At 36.0% G+C, this 19890-nt stretch overlaps 1 protein-coding gene across 1 annotated transcript in view; it reads right to left on the reverse strand.

The window, feature by feature from the left end:
• Positions 1-601: 601 nt before the first annotated feature.
• MIPEP (mitochondrial intermediate peptidase) overlaps positions 602-19890 on the reverse strand; it is a 65060-nt gene continuing 45771 nt past the window's right edge. The window contains exons 17-19 of the mRNA XM_053971796.1: positions 8458-8579; positions 7566-7639; positions 602-843 (exon numbers count right to left, since the gene is read on the reverse strand). Of these exons, the coding sequence (XP_053827771.1) occupies positions 749-843; positions 7566-7639; positions 8458-8579 (291 nt within the window). The 3' untranslated portion in view covers positions 602-748. The remainder of the gene's footprint in view (positions 844-7565; positions 7640-8457; positions 8580-19890) is intronic.

Below are 19890 nucleotides of genomic sequence, written 5' to 3' on the forward strand. Positions count from 1 at the left end.
AAATTCACCCTCTTGTACTTTAAACAGTTCCCCAAACTTGTCCATTCATCATTAAAAGGAAACTCCATGTGAACAAACATGCAGGGACCAGATTATCTGTAGGGTATCTATTTTACTCCTCTGTCTCATGTGTTGCAACATAGCTCTTTCCTCCTCACCTAAAATTTTCCATTACAGACCAGGAGGACCACAGATTTACCTCTCCCATCTTCCTCTTCCCTATCTCAAATACAGCTCCTAGTTTTTTCTTTCTAATTTTCCCTTTGTTTCAAACACAATTTGCTCTTCGCCAGTGCAGGACTCCTACAAAATATATGGTTAAACAAAGTTAAAGAAAATCCATGAGCACATGAGAAAGACCTGTGTGAGCAGTTCTGGACCATAACATCAAGAGATAAACCCTAAGAGTGAATCAATGCATGTACCAAAAGACCTTTCAAACCCCTCCAATCACCCTGAAGATGAGTTCAATTCCCATTTACTCTCTTCCAACAAGATCAAATTTTCTAACAGACCATGCTAGAGGATTTGTTCTCCCAAATTCCATGCTTAATCTCCTATGCAATGGAAAACAGTCATCTTCATAAATGAAACCAGGTGATCCAATGAAAGTATTTATTACCATTCCACCAACATGAACAGTCAAACACTAAAAGTGTTCAACAGAAAGCAAAACCAGTCACAACAATATTTTATCCACAATTACGAAGACATACGCAATCTTCCCTAAAAGAATTCAGTTCTGTTTTTATGAGTCCATGATAAAGGTTTCAAAGTCATGGTCTAAGTCTGAAACAAGGGCATCCACAAAATCTTCAACTGAAAGGGATTTCTGCAGCATACCTACAAAAAAGCAAGACAAGACACTCTTCAGCACGATGCTATGACCTTGACAGCTTTGTCAGTGATAGCACTTACTGCTAACTAACTTTGAATGTCGCTATACAACAGAAAGAGCTTTCTTTGTCAAGAAAAAAAGTAAAATTATAGTGTAGATGGATTATTTAATTTCTTCAAGATACCTGTTACATATGTTCACAGAATTGACAGGTTTCAAGGCTGTTAACTGATTTTTGTCATTAAGACCTTGTTTAAGCAGGGAATTATATCTGTTTTAAAGCAACGTAACCACAGACTCAGTCATTCCTTAATGACTGAAACAAATTAGTGACTGAGCAGGTATATGAATCCTTATCTGCTAAGTCTCAGTTCTGACCAAGCCAGAAAAAAAAAATGTATTTTCTCAAAGCATTACACACACCTTAGAACCATATAATTTAGCATTTAAAATACAGCTATATCTGGAATTTTTGACAAGGCACAAGACATAAACAAAAGCAGTCTTAGTTTTGCTTTTTTTACAGTACTAGGACTTACCTTTTCTTAAGAACTTAAATTACTGCATCTGTTAGCTGTAGCACTTGGCTACACCATAACAGACAGGAAAATTAGCATCATGAATTAGAATTTGAATCATGCCCAAGTACTTTATCAGGTAATTCTATAAACAGAGAAGGTAAAATTTCACCCCTTCCTCTCCAGAATCCGAATTTTTAGATGGCATGAGAATATATCCTTTAAATTATTTTCAGATGTTTCTTTGTACTTAACATCACATTCAGTTGGTCTTTTCACTGTTATTAACATTTTCAAGATTGCACATGAAAATTTACTGCATAACTTGTATCAGAAGAAAAAAAACCAACAAAAAACAACAGTATAACTGCCAAATAATGTAAAATTTAATCTTTGTATTTCTTTGAAGTGATCTTTCTGGCATCTGCCAATGTAAATATAACCTTGTTCTACCCTTTCTGATCGGTGTACCTACTGAACATAAATTTATATTCTTTCACATCCTCAACAATATTTGCTTTTGGTGGAAATTATAATTGCATGTGCTAAAATACTATAATCTTTTACTATAATACAATGATTCAAAACCCATCAGGAAACAGGCCAGCTCAAAGTAAATTGATGTGAGCAGCCAAAAAGAATTTTCTTGCTAAGACCTTACAGAATTCCATTTCAATCTGATTTAAACGCATGTTACAAGTGTCAACACAAACTGCCATAGCCCAGTAGATTAATAGCAAGCACTAAAAGGAAAATAAATCTCACACTATATATAGATTGACTAAAATGCTGTTAAATGAAGTTTGCATCAAGCTATTTTCAAAATGAAAGAGAACAGAATTGATATTTCCAAGTACTTGGTAAACTTGTCGTCTACTCTAATGTTAGAAAAATCACGGTGGAATTACTTGTAGTTCACAATGAAAAATGGCTTGCAATGTGCTGGGCTGAGAAACAGATGTGTGCAGATACCCAGCTACTGATCTGAGCTCCCCAGAGAGACGTGGCCTCTTGCAGACTCCCTCTCTCAGGTTCCTGGCTGGGGAACACACATATTTGCTCCCTAACAGCCTTGGAAAAATTCCAGTTAAACTCATATTTTCCTGCAGTTTTCACAGAAGAGGACAGAGTGCCTTAAGAAGGTGAGAGGGATGGCAGCCCACTGGAACATGTACAGTCATTCCTTTTTCACCAGATATCAGTATGGAGAGATGATTAAAATACTGCACAGATGTTACATAAAGATGGCCATAATAGACATAGCCCATTAGCCCCATTACATAAAACTCCCCTTCCAATACTGACTTTATAAAAAACAGCCAGTCTGGATGATGTTCAGCCAATTCTTTGACACACTAACAATTACTCTGCCAATTATCAATACACTGGAAAAAACCAAGAGCCAATAGTATAATGATAGGCAGAAGAGAAGAAACTGAAGCTGGAGTTATCTTCAAGGAGATTTAATTTCCCCTCTTACATAAAAAAGACAAATCATAACAAAAACATTCCAACCCTCAATATTACAAAATGAATAAGAGAAATATAATTAATTACAGTATACTTGGATGTATTTTAGTGCAGCTGAATACAGTCTTCTCAAATATCACTCGAAACTTGTTAAAAGTTGTATTTAATTATAAAAACCAGGTTTGCTTTAAATATGTAGGAGATTCTAAAACCATTCTGGCAATGGTGATGTCAACTGACCTCCAATCCACTAGTTCCAGCTTTTGATAATAAAAACAGATTTCAGATTTTTTGCATTAGTAGTTTGTTGTACTCCTATTTTCCCAACACTGACATCAAAAGCAGACACCAACAGACTTCGCTTTTGCAAAGAAGGGATGAAGAGTAACTGAGGTCATTGCTAAAGAACTCCTACTGTAGTGAAATGATCATGCCCTCATTAAATATATAACTACAGATTTTAGAGTAAGACAGCTCCAAAAGAAACAGGCAACGATGGTATTTCTGTGTTTTAACCTCTTACTCTACATTGATGTGCTAAACAGTGGTCATGTCTCTCTTCAAACCCCATTAAAATATATCAAAGCAAGATCAGCTTTGATATAGTGTAAGTACTCAGCACTTCAGTCTAAATGATTTAGTAAGATGTCCACAAGGTCTGATGGTTGCAGTTTTCAAATTTAGGAGTGTATTTTAATACGTTCAGCCCAACTCCTATTTCAGCTCAGTCTCTCCCAAGCCTAAGGCAACTGCATAGCTTATCTTCACTGCTTTGAAGTTTCTTTCACATTACAGCACTGTGGTTAACCACACCCTTTTTAGAGATGGTTAGCTATAACCTACAATCAGTGAAAATTGAGAGAAGAACAAAGCCTGTGGCAAAATTTGGCCTCTGGCCCCCTGGAACACTAATTATTTTGGGTCCGTGTAGTTTGAGTTAACATATGTTACCGTTCACATCACCTTCTAGGATTTATGCACACTTCTTACACTTTCAAAGAGATGTATAATCATTATCTGAAGATTTTTACAGCCTCTTCAAATTCTAATTACTCCATGAAGTACAGTCTGAGACATGGAAAAGCAAATTTTCAAACAGCACTGGAGCAAATGCGTGTTTATTTATACAGTCAGTTGGTTTGGTTACCATGTAGGCACAGAGCTGAGTATGACTGTCTGCAATGTAATACAGCATCAACAAAGCAAGAACACAACCTCACAAGGAGTTCTTCAGAAGCCCCAAAGGCAATGTGACAGCACCAAGGCTGCAGAAATGCACTCCATGCTCTTAGTTCCCAAAACAACCAACCCAGTATTTTTCACACTGCAATTCACTTTCTGCCTATGCACCTGGGTTTCTTTCCAGTCAGAGAGTGCCAAGGGAGAGAGGGAGGAATGGTGCACACCTGAATCTTGTTCAGACCTGCAACCAGCACACAACTGGACCTGGAAGGGACACCTGGGTTATATAACTTTAAAGGAATTTGGAATCCCTAATGCCATGTAGTCCTAGGAAGCAGAAAATCTGCAAGAGCCATGTAGTCAACACAAAATTACAGAGGAATCAAGTTCTTCTCAAAACATATTTTTTCTCTAAGGAAAAATTAAAAGAAAATAAGCCTCTCAGACAAAACACTGTCCACCCATTTTCAATTGCTCCTGATATCCATATTTGTGACTATTTCTGTATTTTATTGACTATCAAGGGGGTAAGATAAAATGGGTCATTTCTGAAAATGTTTAAAAAGTTTTCAAAAAAACCTCTATGATTTTGGTTTTTTTTAAAGGAAACAAATACCAAGAGAATCAAATGGAAACAACAACAACAACAAAAAGTATATTGTGTTTCCTAATTAAAAACTAGTTCAAAGAGGAACCTTGTCAGCAACTCCACAGGTCAGATCCTTTATCTTTCCTAATCAGTACATCTATGGAATCATATTGGAGAAAGATGAAAAGCTAGGGTCATATCCAAATACAAAAGAAAAACAATAGATAGCTTCTGAGAAGAAAATCATAACAAAGAAACTGCATAAATGAAATGTGCTTGTGAAGTAACCTGCTATCAAACAGCCAATGAACATGGCTAACTTCCTAATGAGGTATGGAAACACTTCAAGGGTGAGGCTGCAGATGTGCATCCGAAAGCCAGACATGTGCAAACCCATATAAAAAAACACCTGAAATAGCAACCTAAAGAACTTTTTGAAATAGGGCACTTGTTAGCACAGATTCTGAACTGTTTCTCTGAAGAGGAGTAAAATCAACAAGCTTTAAAGTGGAACCTGTCTTTAATCAGATATGTTTTGTTATTTGCTATGAGAGCAGAGTTTTGCAACTGATGGAAACCAACAAGAGATGGAAATCAAGTACTCTGGAAAATTGATAATGAAAAAAAAGCAGCAAGAGGAATCAGAAGCTCATTAAACCTAAACAAATTGAATTGTTCCTACTTTTCTCCATAAATTCTCATTTTTTGTAAGAAATACAGACCAATCAAGTACAAATATAACTTTTTTTCATCAGGTGTGTTCTATGATTTAGCTTCCAATAATCCCAAATCAGCGATCAAGTTATTGTCTTGTCAAAACACCTGAGTAGCCCCGATTTCATTCTTCAGGGAGTCGTTCAAGCATGTCTGTTAAGTTTTTTACTTAACTACTTTTACTGTGTACAAATGAACATCATGATATGCACAACAAATCTGCTGATGAACACTGGTTATTTTTACGATCTTGAATATCAGTTAGGATTTCTGTAAAAACAGTGTAAAAGTGAAATTCAGAATACAAAAGTGGCCAGGGAGACAATCTGAAGCAAGGAAGGTGTATCTTTGATGGAAGAGGATCAGATCATGGTATACTTAAGAAAGCTGGGCATAAACAAGCTCATAGGCCCTGGCAGGATGCACCCCTCAGCACTAAGGGTGCTGGCAGATGGCATTGCTAGGAAACTCTCAGCAATCTATTAAAACATGAGAGGTTCCGTAAGACTGGAAAAAAGCAAAAGTCATGTCTATCTTCAGGAAGAGCAAGCAGCAGAACCCAAGGAACTGAGGCTGGTCAGTCTCACTTCAGTCCCTAGGAAGGTTCTGGACCAGCTAATCCTGGAAACGGTTTTCAGACTCATGAACAGCAAAATAATCAGGAATAGTCACCATAGATTCATCAAAGGCATGATTAAATAACTTGATAATTTTATATGATTAAATAACTGGCCTGTCAGAAAAGAGGAGAGCAGCGCACGTCACTTCTTTGGACCTCAGTGAGCCCTTTGACACTGTCTCCCATAAGATCCTATCACATGCAAGGGGGAAAGCTAGTTTTACTTCCACAGATTTTCTGTAAGACCATCCACAGATGAATTTTGAAACTTCATTTGAATAGTACTTGATTCCTGGAAGCACACTGCCAGCAACTTCAACATAGTTTCCAGGATATTCGAGGAAAATTCCATGTTCAGTAAAATAAAGAGTATACCCCAGAAAGAGATCATAAGCATATTTGGTGTTTAAAAACATTTTTTCTTTCTCCTTTTCTTTCTCTTTTTCATATGACTTACAATGTTAAAATTGGGTATGCTTGCAAAGATGCACATTCCTGTCTTGCAAATTCTTAATCCACAGTTCTGGGCTACAGTTTTTCAAGGTTACAAACACAAACTCTTCAAGAACAGTAAAGAGAAGTTAAGTTTGGGAAGTCATACTGAATGAAAAGTAACCCTGTAGATCAGAAACATAAATAGACAACCTAAAGAATATATAGTTGCTTAATATATAATGAGTCTAAGGACAGCAGAGGTCATGGCCTCAAATATAAACAGATGGGTCAAAGAACTGAAATGCTCCAGTCATGACACTGTGCCAATCTTATGATGAAATACAGACACGTTACCACTGTCTTCCTTATCTGTAGAAAAAAGTCCCACAAGTTCCAATCTGCTAAAATGGAGTGAACAGAGGCCAGTGAATTCATATTCGTTCTTAATACTAACAATTTCAGAGAAAATTGAAAGATGTGCCAGGACTTAGCAAGTGCTCACCTTAGGAACAGCAAAAGTAATGTTTGGCTTGAATTCTGCAACATTACAGAGGAAAGTCTTTACCTTGATTTCATAGATTTGAGATAAAGTCAACAGTTTCTCAAACTTGTTTCATTCTCCTGGCATTATTTTTTAAGGTATGAACAGAGTATTTTTGCTATGGGTATGAATGATTTTTAGAAGTTATTTTCCAGATTCCAAAGGCAAATATGGTAGTGAGATAAATAATGAATTGTGTTTCTTTATTATAGTTGTCAGAGCTGAATTTCATGAAAATGAACACTCAAAGTACTGATACAGCCGAAGATATTTTGATGACACTGAAATAATGTGGCCAAAACAAGTTCAACTTCTCCTATACAAAATAACCAGAGATTTTATAAATTCTATGTATGAAAAAGTTACTACTTTATTGCATCCAATAAATGATGTAATCTATCTTCCTTCAAGTTTATTCAGAATTCTTTAGGCAGCCTTGTAATACAAACCTTTCCAACACTTCAGCCCAGCTATCTGTGTGTATTCCACAAGGAGTTCTACTGATCATGATACAAAGGTGATGACCAGTCCATTTAAATTTTTCTTTCATAAATCCAGTGAACATCATAATTAAAGTAAAAACACCAAGTTGGGAAATGCAGTTAGTTGAAGTTCCTTCCTTTTACAGGAGAATAGAACAGTTATAATTTATTTCCTACCTTGTACCATCAGCATGGGCTCCTTTCCACCGCCGTGTGCCAGCATCTCTCTACGATAGCGCTCCCCCATTGCCCTGGAGAAACACAGGTGTTAGAGCCATCTGCAAACACAACCTGTCCAGCCTTCACTCAGGTTTGCTTCTAGCATCTCTACAGAACTCAGACAGAGACCAAATGAAATTTTCCACCCCAAAACAATGGCTGATGCCATGCTGGCTCCTCAAAATCAAATTACATTTAAAAATCCCACTATGAGGAACCAAACTAGACAAATTTTATTCATATGAGTGTGTGTTGGTGCTTATAGAAGTTAATTTGCAAACAACATTTCAGGCTTCATTGTGCCAAAGGGAAAAGTTGCTCTGTTACAATGTCCTAAACATTCAGCAAAGGCGTAAGAATGCTTACAATTTGTGACCTCACAATTTGCTTTTTTAATTTCACAAAGCAAAATGAGTAGGATAGCTCCACTGAGCTTTGAAGTTGGTGACATGAAGCGTGTTTAATACCCACAGTTGCTTTGATTTCAATAGAAAATTACAAGCTATTAGGCATCTATGCATTTCAAGCTCTCTAATTACATCTAAATAGGGATTTCAGTTGCTCCCAACTGACACACCTGTATTCTATAACACTGACACAATTTTTTTTGCATCAATGAACATGACCCAAAGTAAATATATATATATGTATATACGTATATAAATATGTGTGTGTATATATATATGTATATATATGTATCTCTGTGGTTATTTCCTGCTTTGTAGTACTCTTAGAATCAAGAAAAACACTAAAAACTAATTTGTGTCAAAAAAGCCCATCAACCTAATTTGTTTCATATTTTTCAGAAACAACTAGCATTTCATTCTACTTAACATTTCTGTGTTTTTACCTATCAAATGGGTTCTGAGCAAAACACTGTTTCCACACCATAGAGGCAACAGCCCTGGACATGAGGTAGGAGTAGTATTTGGCACCGTAGCCCACAAGGTGACTGAATCGCAGCTGCCAGGCCTGTAAAAAAAAAAGGAATCCAAACCCCACGTTATCTTTTGAATTCTTTATGTTGTTCAACATTTTCTTATGTATGATGGAAGAAATCTGATCCTATTAATGACAAACAAAAAGAAAGAAAGAAAAAAAATAGCCACCAGAAATAAATTCCAGAATGAACAATCTTTTATCAGAAGAAGCATTTTTCAATCTAAATGGTATACATCCAATACACTGATAATCAGGATGGAAACTATATATAAACAGCATCAAAAGGGGAGAAAACCAAGCGCAGTATCACACTCAGAAAAGTTCAATTTATAACTTGTGTCAGAAACAAAATGGTAATAGTGATTTGTATTTAATGCTATAAAAAATACAGCTTTCCATGTGGCAACCATCTTAGAGTTACACAAATTCCATCCATATACAATGCCATAATTCACAGATTTGTCTGCACATTTTTAAGTGTGTGTATATATAGCAGATTATAATCCACAATTATATTGCTATTCATTTATGCACTCTTACTTCGCATAGTGACTCATTCAAGTGATGACAGACTTTTTTTTTAATGCTGTTTAGTGTTGACTGTTTCCTTATGATTTCTTAGCAAAGAAAATCAGAACTATCAGCATTATCTTCACAGAAATCAAAATACTTATTTCTTTTTATTTCCCTGACTGCAACAAAATAATTTAAATTGTGACAGATCTCCAAAAGTCATCTGGTCCAACCCTTACTCAAAGCAAAGCCAGCTTTGAAGAGATTTCTCAGGGCTTTGTCTAAAGTCTCCAGGGATGAAGATTTCATCACCTCTCCAGTGTGATGTGTAAAGCAAGCAGGTCCAAACTGAAATGCTGTTTCCCAACAGATTCGGGCATAGTTTTTGAAATGAGAATGGATGACTGTAGAAAGGAAGGAGTATGAAACTTCCTTTGCCCTTTGGCTCTGAGGAAACTCCATGGAGAAAACAAGTGCCCTATCTTATTTGCCCTCCTATCCAAAGTCAAAACCCTTAACATTCTTGTGATATGTCTGTTGTCATGATTTTTGCAGGTACTACAAAAAATAGAGTTTCAAAGAGGTACTAAAAGATAAACAATAATGTAGTATAACAGATGTTTTAAATTTAAATCCATGGGCTCTGAGATGCTTGTTCTTATCCTACAGTAAATGGCTGAAATTCTGATGAAGTCAAACAAAAAAGTGAAAGGACATACATAAATTTCCAAAAACTATTTGTCTTTGTGATTCTTCAGCACACGGTAATTAACAAATTCCTTTTTTACAGCTGAAGTAAACTATGCTTCTTTATTCAAGAAAGTCCTGATTATTATCTTATTCTCCATTACCGAAAAAGATGTATGTGTATTCTAAAAAAAATTACCAACTGAAAGGGAGGAAAAAGAAAGTATTTGGCTTTTACTTAGTTTTTTTTCTTAAAAGAAAAGGGAACAAACCATACCTTGTAATCTAAATTACTTCAAACAAGTTGCTAGCTACGCTACCTTTTCTGAGCAACATGTACAAATAAAGTTCTCAAAGTTAGCTGTAGTTCAGCCATTCAAAAGCTATTTTCTACAAGATGGTTACCTCCACCCTAAGACAGGTGCCCAAAACAAATGGAATTTGCCATGGGTGAGCATTTGAGCCTGTACTAGTGACCTACACAACTAAAGTATGAGTAGCAAGGTTAAATGAGATGAAAAAAGATCTCCAGTCTTCAATTTTCCAATGGGTCTTGATGCATGGTACAAATACTTAAAAATAATCTTTTTTTCTCTTTAAGGTAAAGCACTGTACTGTATCTCATTGTAATGCAAGTGTGTTACAACATCCATCTCAGACACAGAGTCTCCTCTTTGCTTTGAAAGGTACTTTGGTTGCCATGTTTATACTTTATAGCTATAGTTTTTCTAACTAGTCCCTTAATTATAACCATAATCATTAAACTAAAAGCACATTTTGAAACAGAGCAGAGAGACTACATTTTTAGAAGACTGAGCAGGAAAACATGTCAGTTTCTTTTATAATAAGTTTTTAAAGTTATGATTACAAGTTTCTACTCTCTCTCTGGAATGTGGAAAACTTTACTGATGAATTGGTTTCACATACTTAGAAATGGTTTTTAGGCTACAAACAAAAATAATTTCCAGGTGTTTGGCATAGTGAAGGATATTTCTACCCCTCCCATCAGAAAGGAATTACTTTGATAATAATATAAGCTGTAACTAAAACAGTGTGTCTTCCTTGAAACCTCAGATTACACTGTTCACTCAAATGCTCTTGGCATTTAATGGTCTGCACCTAAACCAGCTCATCTGCATTTCCAGGTTGATCAAATATTCCATTTATTGGGTTTGTTGAAACTCTGTATCACAATGAAGCAAGGAGAAAAGAACAACTTCTCAGCAATCTGTCCAAGAGCAAAAGCTTGATTTCAAAGTCTGCACCTAAAACAGCCTCAGTACCCTCTGCACAATTTTGTTTGACCTTGTCTTTGCTAAGCTTTACTAAATGTCACATTGTTTTTGTTCATAAGAGAAAAGGAAAGTACAGAAAAGACCGAGGAATGACACTGCTCATCTCCCTCCCTGCATCTGGAGAGGCTTGCAAATATGATGAAGTGGACATTTCAAAAATTCATTTGGAACAGGACAGTATCTAAAACAAGAAACAGAAATGGAGGATGAGTCCAGCTGAATCTAAGATTGTTTTCCCACTGCAAACAGCAGTAAAGGAAAAGCAATAACAAACACTGCTATTCCCTACTGAAATTTGAAGCCTGTATTTAATTATTTTTTTAAATCAGATTTTCCCCACTCTAGAGCATGACTAACTCTAGCATGTCATAATTTCCTGTCACTACTTTTGTCCCAGTCCTCACACAAAGTTCCTGATCTGGAACTCCCAATCTTCAGTATTACCCAGAACCCATTACATTATTCAAGTACATTTTCTGATTCTATTCTGTCCTAACAATTAACTTTTCTAGGCTGGACTTAGCTACCTATAAAAATATATTCAAACATTAAAACACCCATCCTCTATCTTCATTCACAAGGAGCTACCTGCCCACACAAAAAAACCTCTTCCTCTCCTCCTACTTCATACAGAGGAGATTATGACCTAGGCAATAACATGGTCAAAAACCACAAGAATATATGGTTGCTCCATTAGAAAGGTCTATGATGAATAAAAAGACACCCCCTCTCACTGGGGTGATTATCACAAATAATATTTTAAAATATTTATCACCAAAAAAAGAGAAATTAAAAAAAAAATACCACAAATATTTAAAACTAAATTAATGACCTTGTAGCATAAAACTCCATTTCTCCATTTTTATAAATTCAGCTATAAGAGGACTTGATTTCTTGTGTTATTTCCAACAAGGAGTCATTTCTTCATTAAAGAAAAAAGGATATATCAAATTCCCTTTTGGACAAGGTAAAGGCTAGACATGTAGAACTAGGGCAGTCTCCTTATTAAATGTTATATTTTTGGTAAGCAGCTAGAAAGTTAATGAAGACTCCGAGTAATTGCTTACTTCAAAAAGTTCCATGAACCCATTCCAGCAGTTTATAAAACAGTGCATTTTACAGCATAGCCCATGGGTTATGATAATATGCCATCCACAGGTCATGTTCATGCCTGCTTTTTATTCAGCACAACAGACTGCAATAAAGGTGTGTGACTGATCCACTGCTGTTATTAAACAGGCTTTTTTCCCACCAACATTATCAATCTTTTCTTATAACCATGTCTGAAGCATTTCCAAAATTCCATGTGCAATGGCTTTCCACCCCATCATGTGAAAACAAAAATACCTTACTGATACTTTTGTATTCTCACACCTTATCAGGACGTTTTTTAAAAAAGTCCTTGTAGAATACATTCTTAGGGTAAGATTCAGTTCATTTTACTTTAGCTACCTTAAACTATGTGTCTTGCCCAAACTAGTCACACAGGCCTCCTTTATAGTAGAGGACAGAAATATTTATCCTGTTATCTTTTGAGAGGATAGGATTACTGCTTTAGGAGAAATCTGAATAATTTACTACACTTTCCATCTTCTATTCAAAAGTTAAGCCCCTTCATTCACTTTAACAATATGGTAGGATCAGTTAAACCAAACTATTTTGCAGGCTACTTTACTTTAGGATTCAATTATTTGAATTTTAAATTTAGAACTGTTAATATTGTCACAAAATAATCCAATAAAAAGTTTTATATGTGATGGTAAAAAGATAAAATTGAAAGAAAATCTGTGGATATCTTAATATATACTAAGCTAGCTTTTGCTTGAGTGGGTAAACATGGCTCTGGAGGGTTCCACTAATTTCATCAGCAGTCAGTGCTACAAAATCCTACTACATATTTGAAAAGAAGTCCTACAGAAATACTTGACTATTGCTTGGACTTTTCAAAATGTTCTTCCAGCAGTTTCTGCTGTGACTTTAAGTACTTTAAAGTACATTTATGTCCATTTTGCTTTGCATCTTAAGACAAAAAACACAAGTGAGAACCTGAAAAGACCCAATACTAAATTAAGGGAACTACTTTTGTCATTTAAGACTTCTAATTACAAAAAGTGTGCTACAGTAATTACATCAATGAGCAAGTTGTTGAATTGTTTCCATTAATAACAATATTGCATGGAGATGATATCTGGTGCCCTCCCCCTTCTTAATTAAAATCTTATTCTGGCAGGAAGCCCAACAAAGGAGCAACCAACTTATCTCCTTCAGGGACTACTGGGTGGAGAACCCCTTATGTCTGGCACTCACTTGACACTATTGCTCCTAAAGCCCTTGAATTTAGCTATCAGCAGGGGTGGATGACTCCGGCGGGTCAAGGGAAAGCTGCAGGCTCTGGTTCCTTGGAGCCAGGAGAGAAGGGCAGTTAGCATGGGAATCAGCACAGGCTATTTCCTTCTGCTGAGGCCAAGGTTTATCAGCACCAGGGGAAACCCAGGACAACGCTGCTCTGCCATGCAGACAAGCACACTTTGAAATGGTTTGATGAGTATCAGAATGCAGAGCTTGCAAACTCTTTGTGCCAGCAGCTACCTTTAGAGAAAAGCTGCAGCACTCCCTGACTGTAGAAACAACTCTCTCCATAGGTAAGCAGCAGCTTGTTTGGTCAACTTACAGTCTGCATTTTTGACCTCAACCCCTCTAAGTTTTATAGAATTACATCATCATTCTTCTGCAGTTTCACAATAATAATAAAATGTAATAAAGAGCCACTTTCTTTCCTGCAGTTTCTAATCTTGCTTAGAATAACAGAAAACTAATTTCAAGAAATCTCATCTCATGCTGCACCTCTAACTTGCCTAATATCAATACTCTTCAGTTTTCCAGGGCTGTGCATTTCTGTGTTAGGAATGGAGAGAACACAAAGTAAACCAAACCAGAGACACTGCTGACATTTCAGAAAGTGAGTCAAGCAAGAGATTAAGATTTCAATTTATAACACTTCCGTGTTTTTATTATAAAATGATAAATAAATCTAGCAAGGCAGGAAATGTAAATATTTTTGCAGTTGTTTACATTAAGGAAGAGGAAAGGAATTTAACATGCAATTAACCACTTAGGTGATTCTAGATACATACCATATGGTCTTTGAATTGCTTAAAGAAAAATATTTCATTTTTATTTATAAACTATTCATGAATTTGAGCTGCTTACAGCAAAATCATTTAGAACTATTTACCCTATATCCTCTTCTCTCCTCCCCAGAAATGGACTGAGGGAAGGAGATGTGGGTCATAATAAAGAACACTGACATCAAAAATCTGTACGTATGATTTGCATTGCTTCAAATCTCTAAAAGACACAGAGATATGAAAATGGATTCTTTATTGTGTCCTTTAACTGATCTTATTTGGACAAGTGTTACTTGTAAACATTATAGCTAGTCTTTGAAGTAAAATATAAGAAATTTGCAAACATATGATTTTCAAACAAATCTTTCATGTCATACCATGCAATTCTACACAAATATACATACACATGCAATACCCCCTCTTCATTTATAATTAGTAATTTCTATTATTGCCCAAGCTTTAAGTTCATAAGCCTGAGATAAATAGAATCAGGTCACTGTTTGCTTTGGGCACAGACTCACACTGAAGCCCAAATATTTTACACTACTTTTCCAATTAAACCTAATTTTAAGTATTGACCTATTATTTTAAAATAAACATAATGAACACTGCTTAAGATAAGCCCTTACAAAAACCAGGAAATACTTTAAGCAACATGGTAACTGCAAACTATATTTGCAAGTAGAACTTAAGTAAAGTATCTGAACCAACATTGGAAGATTAAATCACTACCTGTTTACAGTACTGTTTATTTATTATCTTTTGCTAGAGTCATTCTAGAAATGGATTTAAGGGAGCATGACTCTAATCCTTAATCTGCCACAAGTGCAGTGTGAATTTAAAGAAATTACATTCACCCCATCTCAGCCACCTCCTGTGAAGCAAGGGTGCTAATAGCTCCTCTGTCTTGTTCTTTTCTGTTTTGACTTTTCATAGAAAGGACAGTCCACCACCGCACTTGAAGAGAATTTCATTTCAGACTCTCTAGGCTGTGTTTATGGCAATGAGGTATTCAGTTGTATCTATCACTGTCAAATATAGCTCCAGTAGTGCAATCTCAGGGGGGGAAAAAACATGTGAGCCATGAAAACAGAACTATATCAAACTAGATAAAGCTATCTGTGCTTTCATATATATATGTACAATACAGCTAAATATATTCAGAATTTAACAGGAGACATATGCAACTACTTCTTGCACTGCTCCTTAAAATGGTCTACCACATGGTAAATATGGCAAATGCTATCACTAAAGTGTGTTTGAGTTTCATGGGGCTAACACTTGGAAAAAGAATTTCCTTAAAAGTGCTTCATATCTTACGATATCTGTAAACACTCTACTGCTGTAGATAGTCGCCCAGTGAATAGTGTCATACAACCACTGGAAAACAAATCTTCACAGTATTTGCTATCAGCATTTTCTTTATCATAAAATGAACCCAACTCCACAAAGACAGAAACTTAAACAAACCTTGAAAGGTGACTTTAAGAGCTTTTGAAAGTCCCAGCATCTACTTTAATACTGACCCCAGCAGGGCACCAATCTTCTTGAAATGTTTTTTAGCTATTAATTATTTATAGAACTACACTTCCCCAGAGTTCACTGTGCACTCCTTTATTAATCTTTTCCTCAGACACAGACTCTTCAACTTGATTTTACAGTATACTTTTGAAAAAGCTCATATGAAAACTAATCCAGGGACTTGCACTCTGTATAAACAACTTTAGTTTCCAACATGGCAAGGTAAAAAATTACCTTGAAGGGGTTACACAAACTTCAAGGGGTTGAGTAATAACATATGACTTCATCTCTCTTCAAAACTCAAAAAGTGCAATATGAGCAACATCAGTACCTTTCAAGTAACTGCAGAGGGAGAAGTGGAAAAGTCATGCTCCTCTATGAAGGCTCTTTGGCTTTACTATGAAACTTATGTCTCTGTGATCTACAACAGTGGTTTCTTTAAAACTGCCTATAAGAGAGATGCAAGACATGCTGGGTATCTGATTCCGTCTTCAACAAATGAGGGAAAAAATTAACAATAATTTAAAAGATTAGATACTACCCATAGTCACACTTGCTAAAAAATTACATAATTTTTCCCCTCCCACTATTTTCTCATTAATAAGAAACAAATAATTACAGCCTCAATTCCAAATAATTTTTTCATAAAGGTTTTCAATACCATTCATGTGTGCTCATATAAATTTCTCTTTGCTAGCACAATACTGGATTTCCTTAACTCTCATAATTTGTATTTCCAATCTGGACAGGTTCCTGGTGATGCCCACTTAAAATGTCTCTGTCTGAAACTAAGCTTCCACCTGCTTTGTCAGCATGTTTTCTGTGTGTTGACTCAGCCACAAATCTACAGTTTGGTTGCACAATTACAGTTTGCAAGTGTTAGAAAGCTTGTTAAGCATAGAATTATACTATCAATTACTTACATCCTGTTTCCAAGATCAATCAATGTCTTAGGAAGAAAGTGGATTTTTTCCATCTTAGGCAGTTCTTAACAAAACTGGGGTTATTTTGCTCACTTGACTGTTCTCAAGGTACTTATGAACTGCTTAATAATTGCTTCTACTTCTTGTTGAGTGACAAAATCTGAGCAATTAGTCTACAGTTCTCAAGTTCTTCTCCCTTCATAAGAGCAGTTATCATAACACTACTAGTTTTTCATGAGTTTGTGAGTGATAGTTCCTCCAAGTCACTGACTGTTCTGACAAGCTTAAATATTCTGACAATCTGATTATATCTAATATATTATTCTATTTTATTCTGTAATTTCACTACTGTTTTAATCCATCTCAAAAACTGCATGTATTACTTACCTAATCAAAATCCACTTATTGTTCAAAAAATGTTGAGGCAGAATAGATTATCACTGCTTTCTCTGACATTTATTGCTGCTCTTTCTCCCACTCTCCTCTTGCTTCTTGAGTAATTCTGGAATTCTATTACTTTCTCTACTTGCAATTGGCAACTCAGCATTTCTAGACTTTTTTGTTCTGAATTCTTGCATTCTTTTAGTAATTATCTCCAGTCATATAATGATTTCTAGTTTTTATTATCTTAATAAAGTTTTAAATGGCTTGGTCCTTTACTGCCAAATCTTTTTTGCATCAGGATGGTTTGTATCCTTGGTTCAGTCTCTTGGATAACTACATAATGTCTTTTGAATCATCATACTTAGCTATGTTCCAGTTCCAGCAAATATCTGGCAGCCTTCCTCTTTTTGACGCATTGTTTTTAATTATTATTGCTGGGTTTGGTTTCTAAATTGCTTGAAACTTCCACAGTTTTACTTCTGGCTCATTAGAACTTACCATGTATTCTGTTTTTCATGCTTTTATACGGCTTTTACTTTTCTAATAACCTCCCTTTCTCAGACAGTCAGATATACAGGCTTTTTCTCCCACTGAGTTCTTTTTAGCACCTTATTGATTATCACCATAAATTTTATTCCCTCATCTGCCACCCAGAATTGTTTTTTTTTTAAATCTCTTTGCCAGTAGCACCCATTCTACCTTTTAACTGTTTTTTTTTTACATTTTCTTTAATCTGGCTTTCAGTTTTGCTTAGGTTCTAAGGTTACATCATAGTTTAGCCTAATAAATCTAAAATGAATTTTGGAAGGTTCTAGACAGAATAAATATGAAGTGATATTACAGTTTAAAATTTAATAGGTAGCCACGATTTAGCCTTCCTAACCAATAATTTTAAGATTTATGTTCACCTCTTGAGTTAAGTTTTCAGAATTCAAAACCACTTTTACCATCTGAGGTTAAAGGTTATCTCTTATTTACTTTAAGCCAGCTGCCTCATTGCTTGCTTAGTCTGATTATTTATTTTTTTATATGCATTACTGATATTCACATGAAATTTTATACAAAAACAGCTATATATAACTGAACATTAGTAGTCACTCCAAAAATCTAACAAGAAATTCTAAGACAACAGATGCCACAAGGACACAGATGGCAAATTCTGTAACACGATACTTCACCCAAACTGCCAGCCAGCCCTCAGTAGGCTGAGGAAAAAGCCTGTTAAAACTACACTCTCTTGAACACAGATTTTCTTCAACAACAACAAAACAGGCTTTGGCTCATGACAACCATGTGTGATGCAAAAACTATTTTCTCTCTGTAGAGAAGCCAGTTCTGCCTATTGACATCAACTCCTCCTCAGCTGACCAAACACCCATGCCTCTGCATGTTCCATGTTAATGAAAAACTTGTGTTTTCAGCTCCCATGGCAAGCCACATCTTCCCATAGTGCCTGACAGTCTCCCTGAGCAAGCACTCCAAATGTTAGGTTGCATCTCATCCATTGATTTCCTTTGTCAGGAACGTGACAGACTCAACCATAGCAAGTTAAGACAAGGACCTAGGTGGAGCCTTCCAAGGTCAGGATCCCTGTCTGGGCAGAGTCCTCCCAGCTGCAGGAAGAAGACAGACTAACAACCACATTGGTGATACAACATTTTCATACACATCTTTGCTCTAGGGTATCTCTCACAATACCTGCCTTGTCTTCTGTTGGCAAACTTGGCTAGCTAACATTTTGGTCTCACAGGTGTTTTGGTCTTTCCAAACATTAGCAACCATAGGCCATGCTGCCAAAGAAATTTGTACTCTGGACAAAACTATATAGCCATAATTAAACCTGTAACGTGATGCACACTTTAGGGTACCAGTAAAGGTGGTCCTTCTGAAGTAATATGTATTTTTAATATGTTAAAACAAAAAGGCATATAGCAAATTATTCAGTGTTCCAAAAAATATCAAAGGCACCCTAAATACCAACATGTTGCCTCCTATCAAATGTAATTATAATGATGTGTGTGCGTTAATTCCATCATCACACTTTGTATTCAAGTACCACACAAGAAATTCAGCTGTTTCTGAAGAAAAGCCTACCAGAAGACCATGCAATTTTGAAAAATGCAAAAGGGACTATTTGGCAGTGATCTAAAAAAGAACACAGATTGCTTGTACCTCATTCTTCAAAACCATTTTCCTCACAGTCACAGTCAAACCATCTCCCACCAAAATTCCAGACTAGAAAAGGTTACTACAATGGACAGACAATTAATAATGTAAGTCTATAATTTTCTGAAAATAAGAATCAATAACTCAAACTACTTCACAAAGAAAATACAGGTAACCTTGGCAGGTGGTGTTTACTGTACTACCACTTCATTATTGAGAGCTCTTTCTGTAACTGCAGGAGGCTGCAAACTCCACTACCATTGCACAGTCTGTTTACCCAGTGTGTCATTTTCTGTTACAATATTGAACCAAGCTCCCGGTAGGAGATGGGAATTACTATACTTGGCAAAGGACTAGCAATGGCATATCATTAAATTTTGATGACTCTCAAAGGAAAGCCTGAGGAGAGGATGACTGTCACTTTTCAAGCCTGAACTCGGGGGACATGAGGGGACTAAGCAACAGATTATGGGGAGAAACTTTGATCATGTCTCAGATTGATCAAAGGGTCACCTGATACATTTTCAAAAGCCACTCTGGGCATCCTGGGGACAAATGTAAAAGAGACCAGGGGAGACACTCTAAAAGCAGACAGTATCATCAGCTGCAAGGCAGGACATAACTAATGAAAACTGACTTCACAAGAGATAAGAAAAAAGCTAGGATTTGAACAAAAGTTTGGAGCAAAAGCAAATGAATTCCCCACAGTGCACAGATTTTTGAC

The sequence above is a fragment of the Vidua macroura genome, chromosome 2 (genome assembly GCF_024509145.1).
Source record: "Vidua macroura isolate BioBank_ID:100142 chromosome 2, ASM2450914v1, whole genome shotgun sequence".
NCBI lineage: Eukaryota > Metazoa > Chordata > Aves > Passeriformes > Viduidae > Vidua > Vidua macroura.